The sequence below is a fragment of the Prionailurus bengalensis genome, chromosome B4, assembly GCF_016509475.1.
Source record: "Prionailurus bengalensis isolate Pbe53 chromosome B4, Fcat_Pben_1.1_paternal_pri, whole genome shotgun sequence".
NCBI lineage: Eukaryota > Metazoa > Chordata > Mammalia > Carnivora > Felidae > Prionailurus > Prionailurus bengalensis.
The window spans coordinates 117,799,105-117,826,447 of NC_057358.1; the positions used below are offsets into that span (position 1 = coordinate 117,799,105).

General features: G+C 39.4%; 1 protein-coding gene across 1 annotated transcript in view; it reads left to right on the top strand.

Annotated features, from left to right (window-relative positions):
* CFAP54 (cilia and flagella associated protein 54) overlaps positions 1-27,343 on the top strand; it is a 296,556-nt gene that overhangs the window by 249,018 nt on the left and 20,195 nt on the right. The window contains 3 exon segments of the mRNA XM_043562207.1: positions 11,535-11,644; positions 15,524-15,665; positions 25,604-25,678. Of these exon segments, the coding sequence (XP_043418142.1) occupies positions 11,535-11,644; positions 15,524-15,665; positions 25,604-25,678 (327 nt within the window).

A 27,343-nucleotide genomic window follows, 5' to 3' on the forward strand; every position in this document is an offset into this window, starting at 1 on the left:
TCTACCCCGTTATTTTGTATTTGTGCTTGTCTCAGCTCTTTTGTTTTTCTCTTTTCCCTTCTGGATGATTTTATCATTCATTTTTCCTCTATGAGTTTTGAAATTATACATTTTTTTCAATGCTTTTAGTGGTTACCTTCAGAACAACATACATACTTATCAAAGTCTAAAGTTAACGAGTATCATTTTTCCTGTAATGACTTATATTACTATACATTTTTAACCCAAAATAATTTTATTTTTAATTATTGTATGCAAGAGTTATTTCCTTTGGAATTTGCCATATACTTACCACTTTTTTTCCCACCCCATCTTGCATTTTAGACATTTCATCCAGGGTCACTTCTTTCTGTTGAAGTATATACTTTTGGAATTTCCTTTGGTGAGGATCTTCTGGAGGCAAACACTTAATTTTTGTTTGCCTGATATATTACTTTATACTTATTTGTGAAATAAATTTTTATGGAGTAGATAATTTAAGATTGGAAATTATTTTATTTCAGTACATTGAAAATGTCATTTCCTCCTTTCTAGTGTTGTTGAGAGACAAACTTTTATTGCTTTAGAGTACTGACTTCTTTCACTAACTGCTTTTGAAATTTTCTCTTTTACTTTGCAAAATTTTCTTGGATATGGCTTTCTTTTTGTTTCTTTGGCTTACATGAGTAAGCCATAGACTCTGGATAAAAACATAGACTCTGGAGCCAAACCACCTGGGTTGGAATCCCAGCTCTGTCACTTAATAATTTTGTGATCTTCAGTAGATTGATTAGCTTTTCTGTATCATAGTTGTACTCATCTTTAATTAGAGATAACTGTATAAATGCTTAACCTCAATAAATGGTAGTTGTCATTTATTATCTGAAATTATTTTATTTTTAAATTTTTTAATGTTTATTTTTGAGAGAGAGAGAGAGAGAGAGAGAGAGAGAGAGAGAGAGAGAGAATGTGAGCAGGAGAGGGGCAGAGAGAGAAGGAGACACAGAATCCAAAGCAGGATCCAGGCTTCAAGCTGTCAGCACAGAGACTGACTCAGGCTTGAACTCATGAACCACGAGATCATGACCTGAGGTGAAGTCAGACGCATAACCAAATGAGCCACCTGGTCATCCCTGAAATTATTTTTAAATTATTATGTTTTTAAGTTTATTAACTTCAAATATACATGCCATACACTGGTTAAACATTTAAAAACTCCTTTTAAAGATTAGCAACAATATCTTCTAATAGATACTGTAGCTGCCAACATTGTATAGAAAAGAGAGAAAACTGTGCCTTACCAGCAGAATTAAAATGCATAGCAAATAGGAGAAAAAAAAAAACTTAGCTTGCCTCTAAATGCCCCTTACAAATTTATGTCACACATATCACTTCTTGTTTTAATATTTATTATTTTTATCTTTACCTAACTCTGATCCCTTGCTTTATCCATATCAATGTCCATATGCACGGAGAGACATTTGCACTAGGGCTAATTGGGGAGCAGGAGCAGATGGGGGCAAGTATTTAGAAGCAGTTTAATATCAATCTCTGAACAATTGGAGATAGAACAGTGATTCCCATTCTAGGAGAATCTTGATGAGGGGTCAAGCTTTTAAAAATGGAACAGTTGGTCACTACAGCCATTTGCAGAGGGGCCTTCCGCTATAGAATTCCTTTGATTGCTGTTCTCTCTAAGAAGAGCCTCGGGCTTTTCCCCATAAAACGGTTGCCATATAGTTTTGCCCTGTTCAGCATTTTCATTCGGTTTCTGCCTCCTGTGTTGGTCTACTCTTGCACTTTTCAGCTCTTGAGTGCCGTCCCCTCTAGCTGTGTCTCTGGTAGCTTCTGCTGCTCCTTGACCCCTGTGACCCTGTCAGATCCTGCAACCTCCTGGGCCTACCTCTCTTTGCTCTCAAGTACACGTCTCCCATTGGCCTCTTCATTCTGCATTCTTAGGCTGGCAAACTGCTGCTAACTCTTGGTCAATTATGTATCTCTTTCTACTCCTACAAAGAGAAACTTTGACTTATCATTCCCCAGGAACATTTAAAGCTATTTCTCATGTTTTGAAAGTACTCTCTTTCCCATACTTTCCAAGTCAAATCCTTGCCAGATATTTTCCATAAACATTTAAAAATAATAAATCTGTGTAGTCTCTTTTGGGAAATTTAGTACAGCAGTTTTCAAACTGTGGTTCCAAGAATACTAATGGACCATGCAATCAATATTGTGTGGGTCTTAGTAGTATTTTTTTAAGAAATTAAAACAAGAAAAAAAATCAGAATGTATTATATACAGTAAGCGAAAATGTTTTCTGAAATTTTCATTTCATGATGTTGTTAGATAAATTTTTCAGATTGATTGATCTGCAGCATATGTCTGAATTCATTTACTTGATGGCCAGAGAAACAACCAAGTGATAAGAGTATATCCATTCAGAGAGGATATGAATACAGAAAGATTACATACTTGGGAAATAGAATGTTTACCTAAGCAGTTAGTTTTAAAAAATGGGAAAGAAAGTAAAAAGTTCATTTTGCAAGGTCGTAGAAATATCACATCCATATCAATCTGAGACAGAGTGATCTGTGAAGTTAATGTTATGACTACATATGTGACTGATAATTAGAGTAACAGGGTTTTATCCATCAACAGTTGTGTCTGACAATTAACATGGAAACATGGACTGCTGTCAGGCAGAGATTACAAGGAGAGCACCAGCTAACAAATTCTGATTTAAATAGGTTGCTTGAGTGATTTTCTTATGACATAAGCAAAGACACAAGAACACACAGTTTTCCCATTTCTTAGTTTGGGGATATTTTTTCCCCTCTTTGATAATAAAAATGTATTATTGGGTCATGATAAAAGGTCATGTAGTTGCTAACATAAATTTCAATTAAAAAGGTGATGGGGCGCCTGGGTGGCGCAGTCGGTTAAGCGTCCGACTTCAGCCAGGTCACAATCTCGCGGTCCATGAGTTCGAGCCCCACGTCAGGCTCTGGGCTGATGGCTCAGAGCCTGGAGCCTGTTTCTGATTCTGTGTCTCCCTCTCTCTCTGCCCCTCCCCCGTTCATGCTCTGTCTCTCTCTGTCCCAAAAATAAATAAACGTTGAAAAAAAATTTTTTTAATTAAAAAAAAAAAAAGGTGGGAAACACTGACTTGAATAGACTAGATCTCCTCAGACCTAAGATTTTATTTTTTCAGAGATTACACTGAAATTTGTTTGATGACTTTAATATTGGTGTATTTGGGGGCACCTGGGTGGCTCAGTCAGTTAGGTATCGGACTCTTGATTTCAGCTCAGATCATAATCTCACACTTCCTGAGGTTGAGCCCCATGTTGGCTCTGCACTGAGAGTGGAGCCTGCTTGGGATTCTCTCTCTCCCTCATTCTCTGCCTCTCCCCTGCTCATGCTAACTCTCAAAATAAATTAATAAATTTTAAAAGAAACAAATAAATATTGGTGTATTTGAACATTTATCTACTCACTATCTTGGTTGTTCAGTGTAGAGTTCTGTGTTGAATAAACTGGCTGCAGCTCATGAAACTACAAGATAATAACAATAGTGAATGTAGAGCTTATTGTATTCTATATGCTCTGCTTATATTAACTTCACAACAACTCTATGAGGTGGGTACTCTCCCTAGCCCCATTTTATGGAAGAGGAAACTGGGACAGGATGGAGAAATGCTAGTCAGCAATGAATCAGGATTGGAGCAATCTGATTCCAAGACTGCACTCCTAAGCATGGTGCTTTGTTGAGTCCTCAGACAGTGGACCTTAGTTGCAGGCACTTGTAGCCTCTGGATGGGATGGTGGTGAAAATTAATATCTGACCTAGGGTGTTGGAGTTTCCAGGGACTTAGACTAGGGTTAAAAATGCAAGTTAATGTCACTTGATTCCCCTACTCAGTCCTCTTCTGTTAATCTAGTATCTGAACTAGAAATGCCAGTAGAAGCTAAGGATGCTGGTGGCAGCAAAGTAAAAATCCTAGGACTAGGGATTTTGATGTAAAATTTTTAGGTAATTCAGAGGGCTAAATATGTTCTATGCCACAATACTCTTTAGGATTAAGTTTATAACTCAGAAAAGTTTAACTTTTTAAAAAGTTTATTTATTTATTTATTTATTTATTTATTTATTTATAGAAAGGGAGAGCACGTGTGCATGCAAGCCAGGGAAGGGCAGAAGAGGGAGAGAGAGAGAATCCCACATAGGCTCTGTGCTGTGAGCACAGACCCCGACATGGGGGTCCATCCCATAAACTGTGAGGTTATGACTTGAGCCAAAACCAAGAGTCAGACACTCAACTGACTGAGCCCCCCAGGTGCCCCAGAGAAGTTTAACTTCTTAAGTATGGTGGTAGAAACTGTATTATCCTATTTAACAAAATTATCTTTAGTAGAATATAGTAGAAACACATTATAAGCTCTTCACTGGAATTTGGTTACACACTAAGCATCTCTTCGATGATTTCAGTATCTTTCAGAGACAGACACTAAAGAAGCTTCCATGAGCTACCATGTTAATGAACGTCTGGGACACAGGCTTTAAAAATAGTTGTGAAGAATGGCTGAGACATTCGTACAGCTTAGCTTAAAAAGGTGTAACCACTGGTTGGCACAGTTGGTTGAGCATTTGACTCTTGATTTCAGCTCAGATCATGATCTCATGGTTTGTGGGATCAAACCTGGTGTTTGGGGTTTTCACTGACAGCATGGAGCCTGCTTGGGATTCTCTCTCTGCCCCTCCCCTGCTCATGCTCTCCTTCTCTCTCTGTCTCTCTCTCAAAATAAATAAATAAACTTAAAAAGAAAGTGTAACCACAGCCAAAGGCTTGATGGCCTAAATTTATCTTAAGAATGCATCTTAGGTGGCTCCTGAGTAGCTCAGTCAGTTGAGCATCTGACTCTTGATTTTGGCTTAGGTCATGATCTCACACTTTGTGGGATTGAGCCCTCCATCAGGCTCCACATGACAGTTTGGGATTCTCTCTCCAGCTCTGTCTGTGCCTCTCCCCTGCTAGCTTTATCTCTCTCTCTGTGTCTCTCTCTTAAAATAAATAAACATTTAAAAATATATCTTAGTACCTTTAGTTTTATTCTACCTCATCTCTTCTTGCTATTTTTTACAATCCACAGTTCCCAGTAGGATGTTCTGGATTGCAAGCCAACCCAGGTTCAGAATGAGACTTGAATTATATTTATTACTTGATCAGACTAAAGGAATACAACTCAGAACTAGCAGGGTGGAGGGGCAATGAAGTATCAGTAGCAGGACCTTTCTTTCATCTCTGAGACCTAATTTGGGGGAATCAAACTACTGCAAAGGCTATTGTGTTGAGTGCAGCTAGGCAGTTCAAAGCATGGTATTCAGAGGCCAGAGAAGATTTAGACAGACAAGCATGATCAATGCAAGAAGTCTGGTCAAGCAAAGCACTGAAAACCAAGATTCCATGTGTCAAGTGAAAACACAAAGTTGGATAGAACCTGAAGAGTTCTTGGAGATAAAGTCTATTCAATGTAGAAGCCCAGCCAGTCTGGGAACAAGACATATGGAGCTGCTGCTCCTTTCTGGAGATCTTTAAAGCCTTAGTGTGAGCTAAACTATATTTCATGGTCCCAAACAAGCAGACTGTGCATTCAAGACAAGTTTAGGGGGCACCTGGGTGGGTCAGTCAGTTGAGCGACCGACTTCGGCTCAGGTCATGATCTCACGGTTTGCGAGTTCAAGCCCCGCATTGGGCTCTGTGCTGACAGCTCAGAGCCTGGAGCCTGCTTCTGATTCTGTGTCTCAGAAATAAATAAACGTTAAAAAAAAAGACAAGTTTAGTCTTTCAGGACACCAAAGGAAGAGTTAGGATTCTTGGGAAAACTACCAAGTCATAGTAACCTCATAGAACCTCAACATTTTCAGTGTGGATGTCAGGGACGCCATAACTCAGAGATCATACAGATGCCCAGGGCTTCCCTCTGAGGTGCCCTGGATTCTGGGTCTTGTTGGCCAAGTGACTAATGAGAGCCTGGTGCTACAGATGAGACCCAAAATTACACCCTGCTTCTGGGAGCTGGGGAAGACAAAGGCTGCATAAATGAAGCAGGGGCCAGCATCTGATAGTCAAGAACCAGCAGCACTGGCATCCCCTGGAGGCTCACTACACATGCAGAATCTCAGGTCTCCAGACCCACTAAATCAGAGCATACATTTTTTTAAAACATTTTTTTATTAAGTTTCTTTATTTTTGAGAGGCAGAGAGAGGACAGAGCGTGAGTGGGAGAGGGGAAGAGAGAGAGGGAGACGCAGAATCTGAAGTAGGTTCCAGGCTCTGAGCTGTCAGCACAGAGCCCGATGCAGGGCTCAAACTCATGAACTGTGAGATCATGACCTGAGCAGAAGTCAGTCGCCCAACCGACTGAGCCACCCAGGCACCCCAAACATACATTTTATTAATATCTCCCAAGTAATGTATGCACATTTAAGTCTGAGAAGCACTGGGCCAGGCCAGCACTACCAATGCACCTCACAGGTCTAATGATGATTCTCCAAGAAGCTATGCTGCATTGCCGGATTCTATAGTAGGCTCCACTGGAAAGCTTCTCTGACTTCCCTTGGACCACCCAAGTCAAATTTCAGGACTTGAAAGAAACTAAGAGAACATCTATTTTATGCTCTCATTTTGAGGATGAGGAAGCCAAGTCCCATATGAGTACAGTGACTTGACCATTGCCACAACTTATTAGTGAGAAAAATATGAATGAGGACCTGAGTCTTCTAGTTCTTTGTATGGATTTCTTTGTAACATGCATATAATTGCTGCTTACTAACCAGTTAATAAAACATTGATTGAGTGCACCCTATATGCCAGGTGTTTTGTTAGGTGATTAAGATACCAGGGTGAGGAAGTTATGAATCAACTCCATCTAGTAGAGGAGGGGCTCTGTCTTCACCCCTTCCTGGGCTGTAAGGGATACCCCATTCAAGATGATTTTAGATACAGTATTTCTCAGTGTTTGTCAAAGCCACAACACTTCTTTACCATTGAAAAACAAGCCTTTGTGAAAGTGAGTAAGGGAGCATTGGAAATTTCATTGTGGGCATATTGTCTCCTGCAGAATCCAGTCCTGAGTATGTAGGGTTTTATAGACACTTATACCTGAAGAGTGAGGACAAGTTTGAAATAGAACTAAGTGCATGGATTTGATGGGGACAGCCTGGGAGGTCAGATATGAAGCTGGCTTGGGGTTAGCAGTGGGTCTAAAAGAATATGGAGAATGAGGTACCAAACAAGGTAGGGTGAGGAGCCAGGAGTGGTCACGTGGCTCACAGCGACAGCAGCGATGCTCTGAGCACTTTGTGTTGACTCATTGGATCCTCACACGATCCATGGGGATAGGAATTACTACATCTCCATTTTACAAATGAGGAAGTAGAGGCATATCATTTTCATAATTTTCCCCGATCACACAGCCAGTAAAGTCGGGGAAGCAAACCCAGACACTCTGGCTCCGAAGCCCAGGCTCACAACAAATAGATGCAAGTCAGTTTAGTGTTTTAATGTGTAACTACTGCCTTATTTTATCCAAGTCTGTTTTGATTTCAGACTGTTATACTTTGAAATCAGTTGTGCCACGCTCGGTTAGAAGAGATTTTAAAATTGTACTGCAAAGCCATTGACAAGTGTCAGCCTGAGGAGGGAGAAAGTCATTTTCATTATCAGGGGTTAAATGTAAAGTATGTTATCTATTTAAATTTTTCCACTAACACACTTTGGGGAACTTCATTAGCTCTTAAGAGATATAATGAAAATTTCAGAAATATTAAGATATTAATTAACATGTAGCAGGTGCTGCAAGCACTACTAAAAACAGTACAAGATGTCACTCCTGTCCACAGGGACTTTGTATGCTAGCCTGGGAGTCAAGGTTAACAAACACAAAACAAGAGCAAACACCATAAGACAGACTAATCTCTCTGGGACTCATTTCATTTTCATTTCAGAAGTGTTTCATCAAATTTACCATAGTTTGAAAAACCAAATGTGAAAGACTTTTAATGAGTAAAAAGAACATTTCTCTCTCTGTCTGGCTGTCCACATCCCTGAATCCCACCATCAGATACAATTACTTTCAACTCTCAGCTGTCTCTGTTTTATTGGGTCTCCCCCCAACCCATACATCTAAATTACATGCTCACATGATAATTTCTTTAGTGATCAACCTCACACACTACTATGGAAGATGAAAGCTAATGTCAACCTCTTTTTCCCCCCTCAGGTATACTCTTCTCTTCCACACACTCTCTTAAATGAGTTCTTTTTTTTTTTCAAGTTTACTTATTTATTGAGGGTGGGGGCAGACAAGAGATGGAGAGAGAGAATCCCAATCAGGCTCTGTGCTGTCACAAACTGAGATCATGACCCGAGCCGAAATCAAGAGTTTGGATACATAACCGACTGAGTCACCCAGGTGCCCCTCTCCTAAATGAGTTCTATCAAAATTCTTAAACCCAGAGCCAGTGTTTACATTATGAGTGTGTAAATATCACTCACAGCTGAGCCAAATAAGGTACTGTTTCCTTTCTTCCCGACTTCTATCCTGAAGAAAAAACCTGCCTTATTTTTAATTTAGTGTTCTCTGTATTCTAGAATCTCTCATTCTTCCTAAACTTTCAAAGAACTACACAATTCTTCTCTGCATGGTCAAACTCATCAGTTTATCTTAATTCTTTTATTGTCTTCTTCTTCAGAGACATGTTCCAAACTGGATTGATTGCTCTCATGGTTCAGATATCATCATAAGAGCCCACTCGCCATCCTCCTGAGAATTCCCTGGGTCCCATGTTCCTCCCTATCTTGACTTGCTCTCTCCTATTGAATGAACACATTTTACAGCTTTCTGATAAAGGATGTGTTGGAGGTTCTGATTATTCAAAGGACACACCATGCAATATATTCCACAAAGTATATTCATGGAAGATTTTGGTAAAGGATAAGTCATGGCAGGATAAAGAAAGCTCAGATAACCAGTAGAGAGATCCAAGATGCCTGGGAGCAGTTGCCAGGGTCCTCACTCAGTTGCACAGCACACTTCATCTACAGATCATGAACCACAAAAATATGGTATGATATCTTGATCTCAAGAAGGTTGATGTCTTAACTGAGGAGGGGTCTCTCATACCTCTCTATTCTTGTAGTCAAAACCATGTGTGGGACCGGACTCAGTGATAGAAATGAAGAGAACAATAGAATCCAGATGCAAATCATCAATATGTACATATCTACAAGAAAATGCTGACACGATGGCACAGGCTGCCCCATTGGTGTGTTTCAGAATCAAGAACAGGACTGCATTAGTCACTGGGTGGTACATTTCACTCAGCTTTGGCCAAGGGCCAACAATAGTACTATAGTCCCCTGAGATGTTAACCACTTGCAACAGATTGACCCTGTACTTACACAGGATATAAGAAAACCTTGAATGTCCAACACAAAGTCATCATTGTATGCTGACGTCATCATTTTCTAGGCATAAAACTCTACGTTGAAAATTATTTTCTCTCAAAACGTGGGAGACATTGCCCCATTGTTTCTGGCAATCCTGCATTGCTGTTAAGTATGGTCCCATTCTAATGCCTAGTTCTTTCTTTTTCTTTTTCCTGTGGAAGCTCTGGGGATCTTCTTTCCATGCCCTGTGTGCTGAAATTCCATGATGAACCATGCGCGTCTGTCATCCACTGTGCCCCTTTCAATCTTTCAGTATATTCTTTAGTGCAAGAAGAATTATTTTCTTTGATAATTTCCTCCCTTTGATTATCTCTGTACCTTCTGGAATTATTATTCAGATACTGAATTTATTAGATTGAGTATTTTTTCATCTTTTCTCCCATATTACCTATGTTTTAAAATTTAGGTTTACTTTTGGGGAGATATCTTCAATTTTATATTTCAAACCTTTGTTGGTATTTAGTTGCGATCATATATTTTTTTAGTTCTTAAGAGCTCTTTCTTGTTCTTTGTTCATTTTTAACAGCACTGCGTTCTTGATTCACAGATAAAATATTGTCTTTATTCTCTCTTAAGATATCAATTATGGTTTCATTGAAGTTCTCTTCTGCTCTCTGTCTTATATCTGATTCTTCAAGTTCCTTTCTTATGTTAGTTTTGGTCTCTACCTTTCGTTTCATGTCTAGTGACCCTTGGCTATCCATTCATTTGTGAAGGTGCTACAGGGTGTATCAGGTCAGACTTATTGATTTATAGGCCTCATTGTAGGGTAACTGCAGGAGCCAGCAGTTTTATTGCAGGATGCTGAAATGTCAGTATCTGTAGGTCTTTTCTCTTTGTCTGGTCAGTTTCCTCAAAGAGGATCCTTTTCAACTTCTGTCTGGTTTCCTACATCCCGAGCAGGGGCTGCAGTGGGGTAGGGGATGTCTCTTGTTCAGAACACAGACTTCCACTTAATTCCCATGTTTTCAGTTCTGCATCTCAGCCCTGTACCTAATGTCCCTGACAATAGAGCTCTGATTTAACCTCAGCAGAGAGGAAAATGAAAGGAAGTTTGGCCAGAGAGGAGGCAAGGGAAGTAGGGAAATCTCCTGGTGGCATGGGCTCAGGGAAGGGATAAGAGGGAGGAACATCTCCAGCTCCCAAGCCTTTCTGGCCTCTCAGTCATGTTTGTTGTTGGCAACCCCTCTGAAGGCAGTTAGGACACAGCCTTTCCTCTTTTCTGAGTCCCCCAACACTCTTCTCAGCAATTTCTGTCCTTCAACGTGTTGCTAACATCTCTTGTCTGCTTACCTCCTTTTTGTCTGTCTTTGTGGATTTACGCCTTTCTAAAAAATCCCTGTACTCTTATTTTAGTTTGATTATCAAAGAAACAGAGATAAATGCATGTACTTAATTAGTTGGTTTTGACTGGCAGCTCTGGGCCTCAGCATTCTCATATCTAAAAGGAGGGACTTAAACCAGATCCTCTCTAAGGTTCTATGAATCTCAAATTCTGTGAATTGGACCATAAATAAGTGCTACAATATAAGGAATTAACTTTAAGGATTGTCAAAATTCAAACCGCAGGGAGATTACCAGAGTATGAGTCATTAGGAGAAGTTCCATGTTAGAGGTGGGGACCAGAAAGTTGTGTGTAGGTTGAATAAACAGAAGAGTAAGGGAGCAGCACAAGTGATGCACAGAAGCAGCTATGACCACTGATGAGAAAGGCGCATATTGAGAAGCAACGAGAAACGAGGTTGGATATTCACCAGGTACACATTTCCAACTTGTAGAGGACCTTCGCAGGTTGAGATTTAAACTTAATAATTGCAGTAAGAAATGGCACTCTTCAAAAATAATATAATATTATTATCAAATGGCATTTCTTTTCACCTCATAAACTTTGTACAATTCTTGCTCAAATCAGTCCTCTTTAAAGTGAGTTGAAACACAATTGTTTTCTCTTTCAAAGAAAAACTTAAAACATTTAATGATATTATTTTGAGGCAACGTGTAATTTTAATGTCACATTTTATTCATGTTTTAATTTTCTTATAGGTTTTATTGTTGTATGCATATAACATGAGGCCCCAGAATATTTCAGATGCTGTGCCTAATAGCACTTCTAGCGATGTCTATGTTGGCTCTTTCTGGGTTCCACTGAACAGGCAAGTAATGATGGATTTCCTACAACTCTGCTAATATTTTCCTTAGAACAGACTGTTTTAGTAATATTCAAGGTAAGTCACAGGAGAACTTTTAGAAGACATTTTTAGAAGATCTTCCTTTTAATTAGAGGAGTATGATATTGCAGTGGTTAAGAGTATGAACTCTGAATCCAGCTTGCTTTGGGTCAAATGCCAATCGTGCCCCTTATTCACTTTGCAAACTTGAGCTTGTTACTTAACCTCTCTGTGCTTCAGTCACCCCATCAATGAAGTAGGAATAAGAATAATAGTACTTAGGGTTGTGGAGAAACACTTCCTGACACTTCATAAAGATTTTAGAGAATACAAGGATATATATTATATTTTGCCTATAATTTGGGGCATATTTAAACATTTTTTTAATGCTTATTTATTTTTGAAAGAGAGACAGAGCATGAGAGGGGAAGGGACAGAGAGAGAGGGAGACACAGAATCTGAAGCAGGCTCCAGGCTCTGAACTGTCAGCACAGAGCCTGGTGCAGGGCTCGAACTCACAAGCCTTGAGACCATGACCTGAGCCGAAGTTGGCTACTTAATCGACTGAGCCACCCAGGCACCCCTGATTTGGGGCATATTTAAAAAGTAACATGTGGCTCCGTATTGGGTTGCAAAATTATGGACAAACTCCACGCCCTCCATTGTCCCACCCTTCCCTATTTTACATTGTTCCCCACATCGAAAGCCTCTGCTTCATCCAGGTTGTTTTCCTTTCTCTCCATCAAACAGGGCATGTCTCTAACTTTTGCTCATGCCTGGTTTCTCTCTTCTCCTGTTTCACTTTACCAAATTCCTAGTTGGTTTTTAATTTTTTTCATTGCTTAGTTAACTTAGTTTTGATTCCATTGTTCACCGTCCTTGTGACCTCAACTCCATCGCCTCAGTTGTAAAATGGAAAGAATATCTACTCTGCCTGCCTTTCAGGGTTGTTAAGATCAAGACAGACAACGTATGCATTTCTTCTGAAAGGCCGAAAGCACTGGGCAAATGTCAAGTCTTGTTACTAACCCCTGTGTCTGTCAGTGTCAGCTCTTTGCCCTGTTAGGCACCTAGTAAGTGCTTAGCGAACAGAGACCTGGTTCTTCCCTGAAGAGCCTTGTTCATGCTCCAAGATTTTCATTTTGAAGGACTTCTTGGCCTTGCCATAAAAGAGAATAAAACAAGAGATGTTTCAAGAGCTGGCATATTTTCAGTTATTCAGCCAATTTTCTTTTTTCCCTTTTTCCCTTTTTTTTTTTTTGAACTGGCAGAAAATCTAGGCACAGGACATATACCAGCACAGCTAAGCAACAAAGTTATGAAATTATATACTTGCTTTGTGTACATAAATATGGCAAGATATTTTTTTAGAATCACATGATGAAAATGATGATAATTTCTGCAGAGTGGAATGAAATCAAACTGACAGAATTCTTTTTTATTCCAAAAAGTTTGTAATTTGAATGTGTTTATGATCAGTGGTAGGTTTACTCAGGTTAGGGACATGAACCTGGCCAGCACAGAGGAGGGTGCCTGGCACAATCTCCTCTAACCTGTCCCTTGGGGACACAGTTGAAAGCTGCCCATTTCCCTCACCTAGGCTGGCATTGCTTGTATTCTTAGGAGGGCCAGGGTAGGATAGGTATGTGGGGAGTTGCTCTTGTTGACCATCTTTCAGAAGGCAAAGTAAGAATACAAGGGGTCAGAAAAAAATAAGCCAGAGAAGGAACCAGAATAGCCTTCAAATTGGGCAGTCCTCTTGAATCGTTCATTTCACGTCCTGATCTCCAAATTAAGTACTTACAAGGAAAAACATTTTAATTCTTGGCATTTTTCTATAGCAACAAAAGAAAAGATAGTGTTCTCAATACACACGCATAAATGTTTCTGTGTAGTTCTATCTAATTATGTTCTTCTAACCAAGATCCAGTTCCCTGACTGCTGTCTCTGCCTTCAAGTCTCCTGCCATCCACATTTCTACTTCTGCCCGGGTCCTGCTTCCAGGCCCTGGCAGCCTGGGGGGGAGAGAGTGCCCATGAGTCAGTAAATGAGAGCAGAGGCTGTGGGGAGCTGGTCTAGCCTGGATGAGATGATGGATGGTTGTGGGCCAATGTGGGAATTCAAAAGCTGGACTGAGCATTGACATGGACGGGGAGGTCAAGATGTGTATGGGCAAGATGTTGGGCAAATGGGGTCATGAGATGAACCTGAGATGCTAGGTCCTCTGATGCTGCTCCTTGATCAGGGGCCCAGCCACCCCCACCCCCACCCCCACCCCCACCCCCACCCCCAGCCTGCTTTTTACAGAGTTAGACCAAGACATTTGTTTTTGAAACAGATAGTACAGCTCTGGACATTCACTGACAATCTGAAACCCAAACATCAAAGAACAGTTTATCCTTCCTGCAATTCCATGTATTAGAAGGGGAAGCTACATTATTTTTGAAAGAGAAACGGGAATTATAAGAATTCTTTCTTGGGTATTAGAATGAAGAACAGTGTGTTAGAATATCATCTTTCTCTCATGTGGCTTCTCATGGTTAGGAATGTACATAGTTATGTCATTTCATCGGTACAAAATGCTGTGAAGTAGATGAAGCAGGTTTTATTATTCCAGTCTTGCAGTAGGAGGAATGTCAGGGTCAGAGAGGTTAGGTGGCTTGTGCAGGGTCTCATGGCTGATGTATGTTGGAACCCAGCATGCTTCTCCCAGGTCCTTTGAGTCCTACCTGTTCTCTCTCCAGTGCATCAGGCAGCCTTCCCGCCATTCTTGGAGATGACCCTTTTTTTTTTTCTTAATGGATGTCTTCCAAGTGAACTTTTAATAACAGATCTTTACATTTTAACCATTGTCCTTTTTTTATAAAAGAGTTTCTTAAACACACTATGTAATTTCAGATCCTCTTATGTATAATTAAAGGTACTTTTTCACCTTCTATCATGGTCATCGAGTATTATACCATGCTGCAGATGAGGACCCTGTGGAACATTGGAGAATTGACATTCCTGTGTATGTTTTTGATGTCAGTTTGACTTATGGATAATTTACTTCTTTCTCATAAAAGTTTCCCTCCTTCCTTGGATGGAGACACCCACACTGACGCACACACACATGCGTGCATATATGTGCTGTATCCCATAGCATAGACTCACTGAAGGCCACACAGGTGGCTGTTTGCCTCCTTCAGCTGCTTCAAATGCTTTTTCTTCTCCTGACTCCACTCACCCATTTACCTCTGCCTTCAGAGTATCCACTGTTCACTGGCCTGTGGCTCCAGAAGCTTTCTGTCTTCAGCATAATTGCCGCTGTGTCCTGTGCCTTCCTCCTTGGCTTTTGCTTTTCCTTCTTTCTTGATCCTGCTCCCTGCCCTTTCACCCCTCCCCGCACAATATACTTCATTGTTATGGGCTCATTGATTGGCCTTTGCAAGCCATTGCTAACTTGCCATAATTCTTACCTTCAGGTCAGCAGGGCAGTCATGGCACAGCATTAAGATTTACATAGGAGCAAACCTTTTGTTATTGCCTGGACTTTCTTTGCTCGCGTAAATGTTCATTTTCTTTTTTTTCATCTTAAGCAGTATTTTGGATGTGTGCATTTCTGTCATTGTGCCTTTGCCAGTTTGTCATTTTAAATCTCTCAGAGTATATAACTAGGTCATAAATATTATACGGGTTAGAATTGTTTCTCTTTGCTCATGTTTCTTGAATGAAGGAATTATTGAATGAATGATGTTTGGGAATGCCAGAAACCCCAGTGTTAAATACCTGAGGACTAACTTTACACATATTACAGATTCTGGGAATAAACGAATGCCTTTCTTAGCTTTTCAAGTAAAATACATGTGCATCTGTTATTTTTAGGGTTATTTCAATTCATGAGAAACTATCTAATCTTACACAAATAGCTGAAATATCATTGCCAACAACTCCTGAAATTACTTCAGATGAAAACGTATCCGAAATGCAAGAAATGGAAGAGAAATCAGTTGATAAGGAAATGGAAGTAAGTTATTAAAAATAATGGAAAATTGCATTGCTGTTGTAGCATAGATGTCATTTTATATAATTATTTAAGTGATTTTTTTTAGTTCATCAAAGTGACATCACAACTATGTCACTAATCTTGAACTTTGTGGTTCTTCTGTTCTCCATTTCTCTATTTAGAGTATCAAATATAATCCAACTTTTTTGGACACATACGTAGTGCTTCCTTCAAAGCTTTTCTAAACATACCAATTATAAGAATGTGATGGTGAAAGAAAGCAAAGGCAATCTAGAGAAATCATTCAGATACCACTGTGAATCCCAAGAAACAATGCTCTGTAACTTTACATTATTCTTTTACTCTTTATTCTTAAGTCTACTGTTTCAACATTTTTATTATTCAAGAAATGTGTGAAGAAAAGTATCTTTCAGACTTTCTCTATGCATATATGTATTTTTTGAACAACAACAAAAAAGACATTATCTTAATGGTGTATTATTAATTTGATCACACAGTTGGGTGGTTTTTGTGATGATTGATGTATGTGTCTGGAGAAGAGGGTCATTGAGGGTCATTTCTCTTCTACCCTTCCTGAGTTCTGAACCCATTGAGGAATGGGATATAGCAGATGGATAGTGGAAATCAAAATCTCAGCGTCATTAACTGAGAAAGCTGATTGATTGTCGAACATTGCTTTAGGACTGTGACCAAATGAGCTTAGTAGTATCTCACCCCTGAATGAGCCAGACTTGCCCACCTAGTCACACCTGTGTAACCATAGGATTCCCCAGTGCCCTTCTGCCCCTGCCAGGCTCACTGCAGGGAGGAGCAGAGACCAGCAGACTTGTAGGCAGGGTGCCTCCAAAAATATAAACAAAGATTGCCCAGAAGAGGCTGAGCCCAGCATGTTCTTTTGCTTTTCCCAAACTTACTAATCAGTTAAGTCACTCCACCTTCCTGGCAGTAAATTAGTTTCAAGTCTGAATGAAGCCAGAAGTGTTCCTCCTCTAGGAGTGGAGTGGCATTTCCTTACGCTCTATGGAAATGAGAGGAGCAGGAACATATTTGTTCTTCCCTAATCACTTGTCCTTTGAATTTCCATTTGCACATTAATCCACTTTCTTGAGTTATAGATTCTGTAGTTATTTTGGCCATTTTAAAAGTCAGACAGCTCTACAAGACTTAGCGAAAAGGGACAATCTCCTACCCAACCTCTTCTCACTCTGCAGTCCTGCTTTGCAGAGGCAACCATTTTCATCTCTTTCAGCTGTTTCTCTTGTTATTTACTCCCACGTGTATAACAATATGTAGTAGCAGTCATGAAAAATGAGGCAGCAAACGGCCTTCAAATCCAAGTGCCTTAACTGGGGTCCTGTTCCATGTCCCCTCAGGCCTGCATCTAGGCTGGTAGCACATCCATCACGTGAAATATCACCAGTCACAGTAGCAGGAGGGAAGAAATGGGGCAAATTGCACATTGGCTCTTAAGGTTTCTGTCATATCACTTCCACTAATATTTCATTGACCAAAGAAGTCACATCCTACAGGCTTGGAAGAAGGAAAACCAGAATTATTGATGAATAGAGCTATTAGCTACAAATAATTATTCTTTTTTCTTTTATGCATCAACTTGAGATAATATCTATTGATTTTGTTGTGGTATATAAGGGTTTAATTCACTTATACTTCTCCCCAACTTCTCCTTTCTCCTTTTCCCAAGTATTGTCATATCACAGATTTTGGTTAAGTCACTATTCAGTATTTACATTATCATGCCCCTGGAAACAATGTTCACAGCCAAGTCAAAGAGTGTACTATGGTTATTTTCTTTTCTTGTATAAGCTTTGATTTTTCTTGTATTTTTTTCTTTAACTTTCTTCTGATCATTACATCAGAATCTTCATATGTTCATCCATAGATTTACACCCAGTTGTTCATGCTTATCAAATAATATCCCAGTTCCTCTTTTTCTTCTTGAAAGCTCCCATCTTTCTGCTCTAGTTGAGGACTGTTTGCCCCCAATGCCTACAGCATACCTCTAAATCTGGTGCCTCCTTTTGCTGCTTTCCTGGTTGAATTCCCAGCCAGTTGGGGCCCAGCTCTGTTTCTCCTCTCTGTAAGTTTTTAGGATCTTTTCTTCATTTTTGATCTGCTGTATCTCATTCCTTAAATCACTTTTTGCTAGTTTAATATTCAATCACAATAACAAAACATTTTTAATTCTTTTTTAAAATTTTTAGTGTTTTTTTTTTGAGAGACACACACAATGGAAGCAGGGGAGTGGGAGGGGCAGAGAGAGAGAGAGAGAGAGAGAGAGAGAGAGAGAAAGAGAATCTGAAGCAGGTTTCAGGCTCTGAGCTGTCAGCATAGAGCCCATCACCGGGCTCAAACTCACAAACTATGAGATCATGACCTGAGCCAAAGTCAGACTCTTAACTGACTGAGCCATGCAGGCACCCCAAAACATTTTTAATTCTTTTTTTTTTTAATTTTTTTTAACGTTTATTTATTTTTGAGACAGAGAGAGACAGAGCATGAACGGGGGAGGGTCAGAGAGAGGGAGACACAGAATCTGAAGCAGGCTCCAGGCTCTGAGCTGTCAGCACAGAGACTGATGTGGGGCTCGAACTCACGGACCACGAGATCATGACCTGAGCCGAAGTCGGCCGCTTAACCGACTGAGCCACCCAGGTGCCCCAAAACATTTTTAATTCTTAAAGAAAAGTATTGGTATACCTCTTTTTGTCCTATTTCTATTTCTATTTTTTTTTTTTTTGCCATTCTAACCTTTTTACCCCTTTTTTATTGAAGTCTAGTTGGCATACATGTTATGTTAGTTTCAGGTGTAGGTTTAGCTCTTTATTTCCTCATCTATGCACTCATGTGAACGTGTAAAATTTGAGGACTCTCCTGATTCTCAGAGTATACCTGTTGGCATTTTCAGTCTGAATTTACCAGTAGAGTGAGTGAATCCATTTTTCATTATTGTGAAAGCAACAAGCCCAGCTGTAAGAGGATTTATCAAGAACAGTTAGCCTTTGCAAAATGCCACTTTTCCACACTTGCCTTTCCTCTGCTCTGTGCCCGGATTTATCATAGAACTGATGTCTTACATTTTGGGTTGCACATCCCAAAGTCTTTTCAGTGTCTTTGTAGGTTACGATATTAATTACCAGATGTTTCTTGATATTACCTACATACTGAGTGCTTATAATAAATCTAATAGATCAGATATCTCAAACCCATGAGATTACATATATTATAAAATAATAATATAACATACATATTTTCTTTGTTTCAAGTTTTCATTTAAATTCTAGTTGGTTAACATATAGTGTAGAATTTTTATCACTTTGATTCATCACTTACATATAACATCCAGTGCTCATAACAAGTTCCCTCTTTAACAGCCATCACCTATTTAGCCCGTCCCCCCACCTCCCCTCCAGCAACCCACAGTTTGTTCTCTATAGTTCAGAGTCTCTCATGGTTTGCCCCCCTCTCTTTTTTTCCCCCTGCCCCTATGTTCATGTTTTGTTTCTTAAATTCCACATGTGAGTGAAATCATATGGTATTTGTCTTTCTCTGACCAACTTATTTCGCTTCACATCATACACTCTAGCTCCATCCATGGCTTTGCAAATGGCAAGATTTCATTCTTTTTGATGGCTGAGTAATATTCCACTAATATATATCACCTCTTCTTTATCCATTAATTAGTTGATGACCATTTGGGCTCTTCATAATTTGGCTATTGTTGATAATGATGCTATAAACTTCGGGGTAAATGTGCCTTTTCAAATCAGTATTTTTGTATCCTTTGGATAAATACCTAGTAGTGCAATTGTTGGGTTGTGGAGTAGTTCTATTTTTAGCTTTTTGAGGAACCTCCATACTGTTTTCCATAGTGGCTGCACCAGTTTGAATTCCCACCAATGGGGCAAGAGGGTTCCCTTTTCTCTGTATCCAAACCAACACCTGTTGTTTCCTGTGTTGTTAATGTTAGCTATTCTGACAGGTGTGAGGTAGTATCTCATTGTGGTTTTGATTTGTATTTCCCTGATGATGAGTGATGTGGAGCATCTCTTCTAACATATGTATTTTTTTTCATATTATGTCTGTTTTCAGGAAGAACTCCACTCTCGTGTCATTTTTGCACTTCTTTTGTAGATCACTTAATTTGGTCACTCAGTTTTTTGGTCGTAGTCCAAACATATCAGATTGCTGTCTTTGAGCCATAGTCTAGAATATTCTTTGCTGAAATTGTCCCTGAGTCCACTTCCATATAATTCATATATGAAAAATGATTATTTTCTCCTAAACCCATTCATCTTTGCAACTTCTATTGTCTGAGGCAGGAGGGTGAGCATCCATAAGAGCACGAAGTCTAGGTTGTGCTCTGCTACTCAGTTTTACTACCTAGGGTCAGTCACTTATCCTTATCTGGGACTGATGTTCCTCTCATCTCTAAAACTGATCATCTCACTAAAATAGTGCTCTGAGATGGAGAGCCACACCCCTTGGTCGGAAGGTGAGTCACCAGAATTTCCGTGGGGTCTGATGTGGGAATCAAATTTATTACAATGAGCCTGGCACCTCAGTAAAGAGGTTGACTATGAATATAAGAAAATACCAAATAATTGGGGATAAGAGAGAGCATTTGAATGTAAGCAGAGGGAGGAATCCAGAGTCTCTTTAACCAGAGTTTGTGACTTGCTTTCTTGTCCTGACTAGAATGGTATATGTCAGTGGATCAGTCCTTGAGTAAAACAGACTACTTTCAGTAATGATGTTCTGTGTATCTTTGAGTTTGTCTTGTTCCTTAACTTAGAAAATGTTTCTTCAGCTTTAAGGAGGGCATTTTTAAATATGTTTCAGTTCTGTTGGTTCTCTATATAAGAGAATGTCATCAAATGGAAGACAAACTAATATCTGTTTAGATGAACTGGTAAACAGATTAGTTCAGAACACTTGAAAAGTTGAGAAAAAGAAGGAACATATAAAGTTTTCTTTTCTTTTTTTTCCAGTATGCTAACTGGCACTTAAAAAAAAGGCAGCTATATTCTGTGTTCTAACAAATCCCATTGACTAAATCTGCCAGTTTGTTGTCATGACAACCTTCACTTGGCACTAATTAGAAGTTAACTAGGACACTTGAAGAGATCGATTCTGGTCTGGAATTGGAAAGGATTTTATAACCTCTATAATCTATTATATTTATTTCTATCAAAGTATAGATTTTTGGTGGGTTATTAAATAGAAGGTACCAGAAAATGTACCGTTGGTTGATATGGGGGATAATGAATCTCACTCTCTTTCTTGTTCCTTTCCCTTTTTTACCACCTCCTCCCCCCCTCCCCCCGCCAAAGCCTATGGTCTGGAATAAGCTAAGAAATTCAGAACACAGATATTAATTTAAGATGTATCGAGAGGGCTACAGAACAGGTGTTCTAATCACTTCTGGCTTGAAAACCATGTACATCCTTCTAAAATGAACAAAGCTGGCTTAGAATGACTGAGTTATTTTAACCTGTCATTCATAGCTTTAGGGGTGTCTTCAGAGCTTACCAGGGACTTTAAGGCATATGAAAAATGCACACGATCCTGATTTTAAGAGAAAAACATCTTATTTGGAGTGATAGCATACTGATATGAAGAGCCTAAAATATGCTTACCAATTCACCTAATGTTAGTTCAGCAAACATTTATGGGATGCCTGGATTGTACAAGGCAATTAAAATTAGTATACAGTCAACATATCCCAAATATCAAAGTACTATGAAAACAAAGAACAAAATGAAATTGAACATTAGCCTCAATTCACAAATTCTTTTTGAGGAAATATTATATGCAAAATTTTTCCAGGCTTGGGGAGGAGATAAGGACATGCAGAAATCAGTACAATTAGGTCTTTGTCATGGAGGAGATTAATCATTGTATGAGTATGGACGTAGGTACCCAGATGTCATTCATAATGAACCTAGCCATTGGGTGGTCCTCTTTTAGCAAAATGTGTCATTCTAAGAAACATCAATCTGCTGTTCAAAACCACTGAAAATAATCTAAATCTTTATGGAGTCTCTCATAAGAACATTCAAGAGGGAATTCTTTCATAACACAAGGCAAAACTTCTTTTAAACCTTCTTTTCCCCAATTGTCATGTTCTTTAGTATCTCTCTGACATCTGCATGCAACCTTCCAACAAAATACCCCCAAACACCCTGTACTCTTACCGCATTGTTTTGAAGGTTATCTGCTTATGTGTCTCTTCATCTCTCTTTACTGTGACTTCCTTTGCTGGAGGTTTTGTTCATCATCTTATCTCTGATATTTAGCCCAGTGCCTGACACATAGTGCCTCTCCAGTACTTGCTTGGGGAGCTTCTAGTTGAAGACCTGTGGAGGACACTCATAGCAGACTGAGGATACAGCAAGAGAAGGGGTGTGAAGTCATGGGAGTGAATGTTACATTCAAGGGACGATGAGATGTCTGTTGTGATGGGAGAACAGGGTGAATGTAGTGGGAGATGCGGCTGAAGAGGTGGGTGGAATTAAGTGACTCCTCCTCTCTGATTCACCACATGGTGCTGTAAGAGTCTGTCTCTCCTTTTCTTCCCACTAGACCATCCATTGGCTCCTTAAGGGCTCTCTTTCTGTCTTGTTCATTACCAGTTCATGACACTTAGGCTGCATACGGTAGGTGCTGAATGAATAAATGGCAAGTGAACTTTGTTCTGTAGGGGAGGGCCATGAAAAGGCAGGGCTGGGTGTGGGGGTTAGGGGGAGGGGCAGCACCTGGAAGGGCATCTCATGATCCACTCTGTGATTGGCTGACATAAACTGGTGGCATGTGAAGGAGGGATGAGGGAACCAAGAGTTTGGAGGATGGAAAACAATTTAGGAAGTTTTTTCCATACAGTAGGTGAAAGAAGATGAGGATTTCAACTAAGTCAGAGTTGGCATGGTTATTTTTGAAGTAACTCAGTAAACCATTCTCCATAGAATCAATAGATGCTCCTTTTTAAGGGAGAAATGGCAAAGATTGAACAAGAGTCACTCTGTGCCCTTCCAGCCCCCTGCCAACCACACACCCACACACCTCTGGCAGCTTTCTGCCTGGGCTGATGAGCTCGAGGTTTCACTTCTGTGGTAGAAAGGTCGTGTGAGGCCTCCCACAACCTGATATCCAATCAGCCAATTTTCTATGTGTTTATGTGATTTACTGCAAATAATGCCAAAGAAATAGGATGTTGTTGAGGTGAAATTTCTGTTTGATAAATGTTGAGACAGGTAGTGGAAGGCATTTATCAGGTAATATTGCTGTCTTCATCTGTTATGTGAAATGATTAATGACGTACACAGTCTCATTTTGCTTGATAGCTCTTGATGAAATCATGACAGTAACCCATCATGGCTGTTATTGAGACCTTTCCTATAGGAAGGAAATGTATTTTAACCAGTCCTGAAAACTCAATTAAAAATATAGAAATTAGATAAATATGAGAAGTGTAAGTGTGGAGACAAAGGAGTATCCCCTCGGTCTTAAAGTGGACGAAGAACCTGGGAGGTTCCTCACAGGAAAGCAGTATTCCCCGATCAGTGCTAGTATCCTACTTGCCCTCCATCTTTTTTGGTCCCATTGAAGCTGGCCCACTTGTAGCCATGATCACTTCCTATCCAAACAGTTTGAGTAACCTCCTGGCTAATTTCTCTTTCTCTTGTCTCTTCTCAGTCTAGTTCACCTTTAAAATATAGCCAGAATTATCTTTTTAATGCAATTGGATCATTGTTTCCTTAGTCCGGTGCCTCTCGATTTCCTATGCAGTAAAATTCAAATTCGTAACTTTTACATGTCCTATTATAAGTGCACCTCTCCAGCCTTATTTCTCCTCACTCATACTGCCATGCTTCCTATACACACCCGTAGTAAAGACCATATCATATGTTTATGTTCCTTGAATATCCACTGTTCTGTTGCTTACATGCCTTCCTTCTCCTGGAAGGTCCTTGTCTCCATTCTCTGTGAAATCCTATTACTCATTTAAGGCTCAGTTCTCATGACCTTCCCTCCAGGAAGTCTTCTCGGTTCCTTATAATTCCTCTCTCCCCCACCCCTAGGTTCCTGTAACCTATTCCTATCCATGCTCTGACCACATTCTACTTGGTATTTTATTTAGATGTGTACGAATCTATTCTTCTCAGCCACTGTACACTTCGTGAGGATAGGGTCTGTTTCTTCATCTTTGTGCTCCACAGCATCTCGAATATATTTGTTAAGTTGTATTCAATTAACTATAGCTTTGGAACTCTGGAATTTGATCTTTTCTATGTTCATGCATTTATTAAAACTTAAATGTAATATGACTTAGGGCTGTGAATTGCTTCTTTATTTTAAGGTTTTAATCATCACTGGTCAGTCATAATTTAAAAATTAATGTGGGGCGCCTGGATGGCTCAGTCAGTCATGTGTCTGACTTCGACTCAGGTCATGATCTCATCGTCCGTGGGTTTGAGCCCTGCAATGGGCTCTGTGCTGACAGCTTGGAGCCTGGAGGCTGCTTCAGATTCCGTGTCTCTGTCTCTCTCTGCCCCTCCCCTGCCAGTGCTCTGTCTCTCTCCCTGGAAAATAATTAAACATTAAAAAATTATTTAAAAAATAAAAATTAATGGAACTTTATCATTTCCATATTTCTGAATGCTGATACATTTATCTATTAAAGCTCCCATAAAAGTGAATTGTTGCTGGATGCTGGCCACATCACAAAGTAGGCATAGTTTATCTCCCACGGCCTTGTAAAGAAAGGCTACTTACACTAGCTCAAGTAAAGTAGGTGTGGGGGGAGGCAGTATGTGGCAGCGTATAAGTAAGCTCATACATAAGGACTGGAAACCAAACACAATGGGCCTCACAGAAAATGGAACTGGTGAGTCGGGAGCCAAGCCTGCACTTACTCGTAGGGTGGGGTGTAAGTTCTCACTCATCCTGTTCCCTTCTCTTACTCATCTTTTCTTTTTTCTTTTTCCTTCTCTTACGCATCGTACGTCTAGTCCAATGGCTGCCTTTTCCGAGTTCGTATCAGGACCTTCAGCTCATATAGTCAGTACTGACTGTAACTCTCTTCTCTTACCCTTCCTTACATGAAATGCTAGAGAATCTGATTGATTCACCACTGCTTATGGGTAGATCAGATGTCCACACATAAACATGGCTGTGTCCATACAGTAGGGGCTGTGGCAGTGTCATCAAAAATGGACAACGTACGATATTAACTCTTGCTTCCTTTTCATTCACTTTTTCCATTTTTTTTTTTCTCAATTCTCAGCTATTCTTCTTTGATTAAAATCCCTCTCTGGGGTCTGAATCTCTTCATCTCAGGGTTCTCTTCTCAGAAGAAAAGTGATTTTCCAAAACTTAATTCGGTGTGAATTACCTCACTTGTTATTCTTCTGTAACATATGAATTTTAACAATGAAGTCATGTATTGTTCATAATTAAGTCTTATCTGCTGTGATCATCCTGTATCTTTTTTTTTTTTAATTTTTTTTTTCAACGTTTATTTATTTTTGGGACAGAGAGAGACAGAACATGAACGGGGAAGGGGCAGAGAGAGAGGGAGGCACAGAATTGGAAACAGGCTCCAGGCTCTGAGCTGTCAGCACAGAGCCCGACGCGGGGCTCGAACTCACGGACCGCGAGATCGTGACCTGGCTGAAGTCGGACGCTTAACCGACTGTGCCACCCAGGCGCCCCAATCCTGTATCTTTTTAAATAACCTTAATTATTTAAGGAATCGTGATCTCTGAGTCTCTGTAAGTTTTCTCCTGGGGAATTAGGGTTAGGCGATGAGGCAAAAAAAAAAAAAAAAAAAAAAAGACAAATGGAATAAATAGTTTATAACTAAAATACAGTAGTTTACCAGTAAGTTCAACCTCACTATATTGTCTTCTTATTTCTAGAACATGATTATTGAATGTTGCTCTGAAATAATAAATCTATTTTTGACTGATAGAGATACAACACCATTGTCTGAGGTACGTATCTTTTGTAAAAATGTATCTGATTCTCTCGCAAGTATTATTGTTGCTATAGAAACAGAAATATAGAAAACAGCTATTATGAAAAGTATCAAGGGCCTAACCCTCCTTAATTAATGTGAAAAAGTGATAAACATGAGTTTATAATAGCATGTTATTTTGGTTAAAAATACTCTTTGTTAAAAAATCAAGTACAGAGAATTATGAAGAAGATAATTTTAAAATAATTTCAAATGTACTATTCAGAGACTAACCAACTATGGGCATTCTCAAAGATATCTCAAGTGTTTTCCATGTAGAGAGAAACTTTAGAATTTTTACATCAATGGGATTATGCTGTACATGTATTTGTAGCTTGTTTTTTTTTCTCATTTAACAATAATGCTATGGAGATATTTTTAGGTGAAAAGTCTACTTTGTCATGTTTAATGCCTGCATAAAAGTTTCTTTTGTGTATTTGTTGTCAGGCTCTATTTATACAACTAGATTTTTATTCGTGGATCTTGAGGTTGGTGGATTCTTGTATATGCATATTTCACCCTTCTGTATTATCTCCTCAGAATTACTTCTTTAGGAGCAAGATTTTGGAGTAAAAAAGTATACATACTTTTTTATTATAGTAGGATATATATAATATAAAATTTACACTTTTAGCCATTTCTAAGTATACCCTTCAGTGGCATTAAGTACATTCATAATGCTCTGCAGCCAATCCATCTCCAGAAATTTTCATCATTGCAGACATGTTGTACCCATTAAATAATAACTCCTCATTCTCTCTCCCCTGAGCTCCTGATAATCTCTGTTCTACTTTCTACTTCCAGTCTACTACTTGCCTGTTCTAGATACCTTATCTACATGGAATCATACAATATTGCTCCTTTGTGGCTGGCTTATTCCTTTTAGCAGTGTTTTCAAAGTTCATCCTTGTTGTAGCATGTATCGGTATTTCATCCCTTTTTAAGGCTGAATAATATTCCATTCTGTGGATGTACCACATTTGTTTATCCATTCTCTTGTGGATGGTCATTTGAGTTGTTTCTATCTTTTGGCTGCTGTAAATAATGCTGTTATAAACATGGATGTGCAAGTATCTGTTTGAGGCCCTGCTTTTGATTCTTCTGGATATATACTCTCTCTCATCAGCAGTAATTGAGGGGGCCAATTTACCACACATTCATCTACACATGCCCTCTTCCTCTTTCTAGCCCTCTCTCTTCCCCTTCCCCCTCTTTCTTGTCTTCCTCCTTCTCTTTTTCTAGCCATTCTAGGTATGATAAGTTAAAAAAAGACATTTTCAATTATTTTGTATTTATTAATAATATGGTCAAATATAGTTTATATGTTTGTTGGCAGTCAGTGTTTCTCCTTTTGTAAAATAGTACTCACTCATTTAGTCAATCAACAATATTTAGAGTGAACTGTCTATGTGTCAGGAACCCCGTTCTAGATCCTGGAGAGCCAGCTGTGAACAAGCAGCAAGGACCTCACTCTCTTGGAGCTGACATATTTGTGGAGGGAAAGAGAAAATAATAGTAATAGATCAAGAAGCAGGGTAATTTCAGATTTTTTAAGTGTTATGAAAGAAAGAAAGAGTGATATGTTAGAGTAGGGTCAGCAAACTACAGCCTGTGAGCTATATCTGGCCCACTGCCTGTTTCA